This window comes from Nicotiana tabacum, chromosome 11 (genome assembly GCF_000715075.1).
Source record: "Nicotiana tabacum cultivar K326 chromosome 11, ASM71507v2, whole genome shotgun sequence".
Classification (NCBI taxonomy): Eukaryota; Viridiplantae; Streptophyta; class Magnoliopsida; order Solanales; family Solanaceae; genus Nicotiana; species Nicotiana tabacum.
In genome coordinates, this window is record NC_134090.1 from 166,210,991 (window position 1) to 166,220,424 (window position 9,434).

At 34.1% G+C, this 9,434-nt stretch overlaps 1 protein-coding gene across 1 annotated transcript; it reads right to left on the reverse strand.

Moving 5' to 3' along the window:
- Positions 1-1,512: 1,512 nt before the first annotated feature.
- Positions 1,513-2,986, reverse strand: LOC107804074 (tubulin-folding cofactor C-like). Its single transcript, XM_016627890.2, has one exon. It carries the CDS (start codon positions 2,832-2,834, stop codon positions 1,752-1,754), a length of 1,083 nt encoding a protein of 360 aa, XP_016483376.1. The 5' UTR covers positions 2,835-2,986; the 3' UTR covers positions 1,513-1,751.
- Between the last annotated feature and the right edge of the window lie 6,448 nt (positions 2,987-9,434).

A 9,434-nucleotide genomic window follows, 5' to 3' on the forward strand; every position in this document is an offset into this window, starting at 1 on the left:
AATATTATTTTGATGACGTCCAAATCTACTACTATAAAGTAAATGATCACGGTCGCATGCAATATAATTTACTCAACTATGAGTCGGGGTCGAATTCTACAGAGAACAATATGTAAGCGATTAGGCGTGTCAGAGAATCATCACTTATTATGCTAAGTCAAACACTTAAAAGGGTTTTGAGAAAATATTTATGTCTAAATGCGGAAACGTAAACTACCCTAGAAAGCAAATAAAATGATCAATGGCTCCAAGCATGGATACGATCCAAAGTATTTCACGATTTTACAATATGAGCGAGTTTATGTTAATTAGCATCAGTTAATAATTCTTTATTAGCTTCTTTCGAAAACTAACAAGACTTCTTAATTGAATTATCCTTAAAACAATTAAGAGATTAAGCATACCCGAATATGGCTACAAGTAGTTCAATCCTATCTCAAGGGAGAATCTATAATGTGAGGGTTAACGCCTCAAGTTCTTGTTAATTAATCTTTCCCAACCCCAAATTATCTTTTCCAAAATTAATTCGAAGTTAATAGGCGAGTCCCAGGTTAGTTAATCCCTTTGGAAACATTAAAGAACAAGAATAATTTTGACGTCATCAAACTTGATGCCAAGAAGACAAACTCCAACAGAGATACCGATCAATGCAGCACCAATTTTGACGTTGCAAATATGTCTCTAAGTATCCTCAATTTGAAAATTTTTGAGCGGCTAATTTAAAATTTAGGATTAAGTGTCCTGAATTTCTGAATTACAATTCACCCAAACTTCACGACTAAGTATCCTGAATTTGAAAATCAAGACTTATAGCTCGTTTGGCCAAGCTGCAAAAATCAGTTTATTTTGAGAAGTGCTTTTTTTCAAAAGTACTTTTGGTGAGAAGCAGTTTGTGTTTGACTAATTAGTTTGAAAAGCACTTCTGAGCAGCAATTAGTGTTTGGCCAAGCTTTAAAAAACTGCTTCTAAGTGTATTATTCTCAAAAAAGTGTTTTTGGAGAGAAGCTATTTTTTTCTGCTTCTCCAAAACTGCTTGTGCTTCTCCTCAAAAGAACTTTTTTTCCTTCCGGAAGCTTGGCCAAACAAAAGTGCTTTTGGCAAAAAAAAAAAAAGCACTTTTGGCCAAAAATAAGCTTTGACCAAAGAGGTTATTAGTCTCTATACTTCTTCAAAGATGACTTACTCCAAAGCATTGATTCTATTGATAAATTGCTTTAAGTATAAGATAACTAGTAAAGCAAAATACAATCTCCTTTTCCTTTTCCTTTTAAGCAGATCAGCAGTAAGCATATATAACGTCGTCCCAAACCACCCTGTCTTGAGACAATACAGTATGTATTCCAACCAAAGTATGTGGTATTAATCACAAAACCACAGAAAGTCAAAAAGCAAAGGTATACACCAACAACTGCTAATAGCAAGTAGAAGTTGATACGAAATAAGTAACAGAAAAAAATAACAAAATCTATCTATCCAAAAGTAAAAAGCGAACTTGCAATAGGTCACAACTTATACTGGAAGGCAACAGCTTTAGCATAATCTTTCTATTCTATAAATTTAGATCATTTCTTAAAACAGAAGAATAACTAGTAGAGTAACTAGTAAGTAATGCAACTAAACAACAAAAGCTGATGCATCCTTATTCCTCAACAGATTCAAGTAAAATTAAGAAGATAACAAAAAAGTTACCTCCTTTGCATACTGAGGATTCAAGATTTAACATACTAATCACTCATCAAGACGAAAACTTTTCAGCAACTAATCTTTGAGTCTCGACTTGAAATATCCACCGCACCAAGTCGTTCATTTTCAGGCAAAATTGACCAATTTGGTGACTGCACTGCCCTCAACCACTTAAAATCATCCACATTGGACCAATTCCCTGTTTCTTCACCAAGATTAGCTTCTTCAAGATCCTTCTCAATCCCATCATACTTCAAACAATACGGCGCAAACCTTACGCCATTACAATCCTCAATTATCGGCCTGCTCCTCACTCGAAGATAAAAATCACACCTTTTTACTTGATGAATCCGAATCTGATGCGACGCCATCATAAAAACACAATCTTTCGCTTCATCAATCAAAACTGACCCGAAAACAGGTCCAACATAAACCTTACAATCAATCAGCTTATTTACAAACAATGCCCTTATATTTCCCATTAATCGCACCTCACAACCTCTCAAATCTGATAGCACAAATTCCCTAATCTCCTCATCACTGCCCCTATTATTAAATTCCTTCACTAACACCTCATTTTCATTTCCCCTAAATCCCGGAGAATCCAAAACTTTAAACCCTAAATCCTTCGATTCCACATTTTGGCTGTTGTTATCCAAAACCCTAATTCCTAAATCATCATTTTGGGTTGTGGTTTTCTTTGTTGATTTGTTCTTGAATGAGAATTTCTTCTTCGGAATTACATCGCACGTGACCTGTTCGACTATTTGTTTCAGATCTGCTACGGTTTTAAGGCACGTGCGGACTTCGTAAGAAGGAAGGGAAAATGAGTTTTCAGCGACGAGCTTTTCGAGATTAGAAATGGAGAGTGAGACGTTGTCGAGTTCGGGTTTTAAGGTCGGGTTGGAATGCGGATCGGTTGTTTGACGGATGCGGGATAGTGTGGATTCAATGGAGTTTTTGGATTCGAAGAAACGAGAAAGGAAGGAGCTTGTGGAGTTTGATTCGGATTCGGGTTTGCGGGTCGAACGGGATTGGTGTAGGTTTGAAAGGCGTTCGATCATTGCTGCATGCTTCCGTTGGAGAGCGGAATCTGAAGAATCGGTGGTGGTGGTGGTGGTGGGGTTTGAGAGGAGATCGTCTTCTTCCATTGATGAAGATTCAGAGCTCAACTTTACTGAACGTGAAGGAAAATATTATGGAATAAAAATAATGGACTACTTTTGTTTAGACCGTTGCACTTTGGTCCCTCTAATTTTGGTAAATTGATACTCGGATTTCCACAATAATCAAGCTTGATTCATCATATAATAAGTCTTTTTTTTCTTTTGCTTCGCAAATCACAACAGGTGATAAGTGGGTTACAGTGGTGGAATATCCCATGTGGTATTATATCCCACGGGATTAATTATCTCATCTTCTATATGAAATACTTAATCCTAGTGTAAAAGTTATCCCGAAATTAATTAATATACCAAATCAAACATGAGATAAAGTTAATACCAAATTTTGTCCCGAAACTATTATTCTATCTCATGTTACCAACAATGATGGGATATATCCTACCTTCTATATGGGATACCTAATCCCATCATTTCAGTGTAAAAGCTATTTCGGAATTAGCTAATACCCCAAACCAAATATGGAATAAAGTTAATCACAAACTTTATCCCGTAATTATTATTCTTATCCCATATACCAAACAACTCCTTAGAGAATGGTCATCGAACTAGAGGTCTATGCAACACGTCATAAAGCTTTACTTTGCAACCAAACACCACTTAGGGGTCGTTTGATTGGAATATGATTTATACCGATATAAGTTATATTGAGATAAGTTATGTTGGGATTAGTTATACTGGGGTTGTTTATTTATTGTTTGGTATGTTGTATTAAGAATGACAATTGCATAATCTATACTATATTAAAAGCACGAAGGCCCTTAGCGAAATATCGTTCGCCTTTTTTACCCTTTTAAAATATAGTTCATGTCACACCTCCTTTTTGCGCGCCTACCCCGAAGGATAAATGCGCGAGGGGTTTTTTTCAATTTAAGTGATAATATTCGAAAATGGGATTATTTTTTAATTCAGAGTCGCCACTTGGGAAAGGTTTGGCTTGTGGTGTCCCAAGTCACCGGTATATCTTGAATCCCAATTCGAGGAAAATATTCGACTTTCCAAATGAAGTCTGCGAACCGGAAATTCTAAGTAAGGAATTTTGTTGACCCGAGGGAAGGTGTTAAGCACCCCCGAATCTCGTGGTTCTAGCACGGTCGCTTAAACTGTTGTAATGGCTAAATATCTGATTTTATACGATTATGAACTTATGTGCAAATTTTAACTTTTAACCGCTTTTATTATTATTATTATTTTTATCGAGAATTGCAACACCGTGAAAATATATCTCGAACCACGTCACATCAATGCACCCGTGGTTATCGACATATTTCGACTCTGTTGAGATTTGGATTTGGGTCGCATAAATGCGCACCCGAGTTTAGGGATATAATATTATTAAAATCATGCCTAAAGAATCTAACGTTTTATTACTTTGGAGAAGGCCGTGAAATTTGCTAAACGGCTCATCCCGAAGTCTAAGTATTCAATTAAACATTTATCGAGGGCCCCGCAATTTATGCGTTTTATTGGGCGAGACTCATCTCATTTATTTTAAAAGGACAATCCTAAAGTGCCTACATTTTTTCTATTAAATTTGTCTCTACAAATGAAAGAGAAAAGGTCTTAATTTATTTACATGCTTGAGTTGTTATAGTTGGGTTTCGAATATGATTCATAAAATCTGAAAATGATGCAAGCAGGGCAGTCCGTTGCCAATGCGGGCCCAGACCCAATGTGTATGGTACAAACTGGGCCCGGGCCATCTCATTCACATGTTACTACCTGGTTACATTATACTAGGCGTGCTCACAGTTTGTCAAATTAAAAAAAAAAAAACTTGGCAATCTAATTTTAATCCTAAACCACTTACATGCTAAAATTAACCAATAGTATTTAGCTAAACAATATTCTTATAAGTTCCGAAATGATCTATTCGTTTAATGAACTAACTGTTGAATGTTTAAGAATAGTCTAAATCAGCTAACACGCTTTTGAGACATGATAATCATCCACCAATAACGAATTAACTAGACAGAGTTACTACACCATTTATTTATTTTAGGGCAATACATAGACAGTCGTCCGCTAAGCTACCGTCAGATGTTCCATTATATATATTAAACAGCTACATGATTCTAATTAGAGTAAGCTAAATAATGTATATATACAAATAAAATTCAGAATATAATTAAGATAAATTCAGAACATCAACTCTTCATTTCATATTCATGCTTCACGTTTCAGTTTACATTAACCAGCGTGTCAGTTGTGTACCTGATATTGGAAGCAGAAGAAAAGTAAGATCAGCAGAAATGCAGTAGCATATAACAACAGCAACACCCAGCAACCAGTAACAACCAGCAACGAGAAACCAGTAACAGATTTTAAAATCAAGATAAAAATCCAGCAAACCAGTGAAGTAGTGGCAAACAACCAACCAAACTCCAGGAACAAATCAAACAAAAATTCAGAGACACCAACAACAATTAACAGGCAGAAGTAAAGGGAATCTTTTCAGATTGAAAGACTAGTTAATGTTTAACCCTTAATTTCTGAATCCGTACATCAGAATATTTAGATTGTATATCAGGTGTATACTACTCTCTCTTTAAATTTCCAGAATATTTTTATTTTTATTTTTTGAAGTCTTAATATTTTTCGGAATTTTTCTCTCTCTTTAATATCTAGCTCCCTTTTTTTTTCAAATTCTGTCCAAGTCCCCTCTATTTATTACCAACTTTCAGCATTTTAAAATTAAATCCCACTATCTTCCACCCATCCCCCTTTTAATCTCACTACCTAATGTTTTATCCCCCATTATGTACTATTTTAATATTATTTAATCTTAATGGACATAGCACTCAAAATAAATAATTGTTCAGATTTTCAATTCCAAAAATACCCCTCCGACCTTACTGAAATTACCATTTTACCCCTGAAAATACTACAATTTACCAATCTACCCCGTCAACTATAACCAATTCACCTAATCAATTCCAACCAAAATATAGCAGCTATAACCAATTCCTAATCAAATTTTATGAACAAACTCAAACTAAATGATGAACAACAAAGAAACAACTGGAATTATTTTGACTGAACAATCTTTAAACAACAAATCTACTTTCAGATTCAACAACAATAACAAACAAGTATATTCAAATCATTGAGCTCAAATTCAAATTAAACTTAAACAGAACAAATAAACGGATTCAAATCACTAAACTCAATAATCAATTGATCTTCAAATTAAATCCAACAACATTACAACAAAGATGCATGATTCAAAATAAATCAAAAAATTAAAAACCAAAACATAAACTCACATTGAATCACTGGATTAAAACGAACTTCAAACAAAAAATGAACACGAATTAAATCTATATTAAATAACAAACATGACGGATTCAAACGATTTAAACTAACACTCTTCTATATTAAAACTAAATCCTTTTAAATTAATAAAACAAACTGAAAAAATAATTAATTGAACTTCAACTTAAATCTAACAACATTATAATTAAACTAACAATTTCTACATAAAAATAAACAAGAAAAAAATGAAACAAACTGAAGAAAAATAAAAAAAACAATAAACACGAATTGGTTAAACCAACTAACCGGATCGGAACGACGATGAACTCGAATGAAAACAAATCTGCCCGGAAACAATTATCGCACCAAAAAATCTTGACGCCGAAGACGACCACGAACGGACGATCGAAGAAGATGGTCGTTTGAAGACGAAGCAGTGGTGGCGAAGAGGCGGTGAAGCAGTAGCAGCTGCTACTGCTGAGCATGCTCGACGGAGGGCAGCTTTGGTAGTCGTCCATGGCTGGATGTAGCAGAAGGCAGCAATAGCGACAGACATGGGAGGTCGACGGACGTAGCAGGAGCAACCACACGCAGCCATGGTCGTTCGACGGACGTAGCAGGAGCAACAGTGCTGGACGTGACAGTGGTTGAAGACGATAGAGAGGCAGCCATGGTCGTTCGATGTGGATCTGGTCGAGTTGCTGGACGTGACAGTGGTGAAGCAGCCATGGACGTTGGTTGTTTTGGACGTGAGGTCGTCGATGGCTGCTGTGGTTGGTCGACGGAGAGCAGCAGACGCAACAGCCATGGGAGCTTGACGAGCTCGTCAATGGCGGATGTTGTTCGTCAACGAAGACGAAGCTTGGGCAGCAGCTGGTCGAAGAAGAAGAAGACGCGCAGCCGTGGGAGCTTGACGAGCTCGTCAATGGCGGATGTTGTTCGTCGATGAAGATGAAGCTTGGGACGAAGAAGCTGAAGACGGGGCAGCCATGGGAGCTCGACAAGCTCGCCAATGGCGGACGGGGAGGTTCGTTGGCGTTGGAAGGGGTGTGAGATGAGGAAGATGAAGATGTGAAGAGAAAGAGGGTCTTTTGCACTGTAGCAGCTGAAAGAAACCAAACTTAGGCTTTAGGGTTGTGTATATTTGTGTTATAATTGGAGCGGGTCGGGTCGTGGAGTGGGTATGGGTACAACATTGGGCTTGGGTCAAGGGTTTTGGGTTGGGTAGAGGTGTTTTGGGCCTAGGTTCAAAATTGGAGAAGAGACCCAATTCCGATTTTCTTTATATTTTTTGCTCTATTTTCTTTTACTTTCTAATTAATAAAACTAAAATTCTAAATTAAGTTATAAACTAAATCTTATAAAAAATACTAATTAATTCCTAGCAACAATTATCATACATAATTAAACACCAATTAAAACAAAATTGCACAATTTGACATTGAATGCTAAAAATGTAAACGATGCATATTTTTTGCAATTTTCATTTCTTGTAAAACAAACTAAATTACTTCTAATTGTAAACTTAAATCCTAAATGCAAATGTGATGTATTTTTGTATTTTTTTTATTAATTTAACAAATAAACATGCATGGACAAATACACATAATTATTGAAAATGCCACGAAAAATTCTCAAAATTGCATACAAAGGAAAATTGTTTTATTTTGAATTTTTGGGAGTAATTCTCTTATAGGGCAAAAATCACGTGCTTACAGTTCATATTGGACAAATTAGTCATTAGATTTTCCTAATATTTAGGAATAGTCATTTAATTATTTTCCTAATATGTAAGAGTATTTATTTATTTTCCTAATATTTAGAATTTTAATTTTTTAATTCTAGAATTTCTACACATTTCAATCCAAACTAGGAAAGTTTTGTCCGCTTTGTAAGAGTTTGTTTTGTTAATAAAGTTTTACACTTTCAACTCCATTCAAATTTAGGAGTATATTATATTAAAGAGAAAAAACATAATAAAGAAAAAAGGATTGAAGGAAACGGGTGAAAGATCCCATGTATGTCAACGACGGGATTTTGTTCTTATTTTCGACTTTTATATTTCATTCACTTATTTATTTTAGTGTTTGTATAGTTCGTATAGCATTAAAAAACATCTAATTAAGAATTTAAATAATTTGAAATTTATTGATTTCAAAATCATAAATATTAATAATAATAAAACTAGGATTGAAATAGCTCCTAAAATAGTATTTGTATATATGATACAAGAGTAAATGTTATGTTTTCTTTTACTAAAAGTAATAATAGTAATAATGTATTAATAAATATGTATAGAATATATAAATAATGTATTTGATATTCTATATTATTTTCTAGAAGCAGAATGTATAATTAGGTGAATGACAGATAAAACAAACAAATTATAAAGATTATAATTATGTAATTCCACAAAGCTGTTTATTGACCAAGTTTTATTCCAAAAAGATCTAATAATGTACCGTAAATTAAAATATTATTTATTTTTTAACATTTAAGACTTCAAGTAGCTAAATTTTTTATTAAATTTTTCTATTTGAATTATGTAGGACTCCTAATATTAGAAATTTAAAATTGAATAAGATTTTGCTTATGTTTGTAATATTTATCTATCTATCTATATTAAAGGCTTTCATTTAATTTAATTTTATAATTCAGGGCACATTAATATAATATTTATGTAATTTTTAAGAATTTTATATTCATTGACATGACTACACGCGCAATGCGCGTATCCTATTACTAGTATCTAAAAAGAAGGTATAAGTTATACCGGTGCTAATTACTCCACCTTCTATAAGACATAAATTGTTCCGGTGTTAAAAATAACACCGGGATAACTTATACCTGGTTTGCTAACCAAACAGAGTATTAAGGTGGTATTAAATTTTTATACCACCCTTATACCTTCTTATACCTCATACCAAATGACCCCTTAAGTTTTTTAATTTTCCAAAGTGTTGATTTTTTTTTTTTTTTGTGTGTGTGTGTGTGTGTCTTGAGTTATTATAGAGTAATTTAATGTTCAAGCTTTCTAGTAAAAGGGTTCCAAAAACACCACACAAATAACAGGGAACCCTTGAATATTTTTAGTAGCAACTGCAGAAAACCAACATAAGGTGGCAGCACAAAAACTGAAATGAAGACAACTACAAACAAATACCATTTCATAGTATATTCTGCTAAGAAATGGTTAAAAAGAAAGGATTCCTGAACTAGGAATCACGAGATATATAATCACAAGTTTTAATAGTAACAACTGGATCTTTAATGGTTTTCTAGAGAAAAAAGTAATCAGCTACCTCACCATCAGAA

Bases quoted from the DNA above. Each gene is read 5' to 3' on its own strand.
- LOC107804074 (XM_016627890.2), bottom strand. From the start codon at position 2,834: ATGGAAGAAGACGATCTCCTCTCAAACCCCACCACCACCACCACCACC.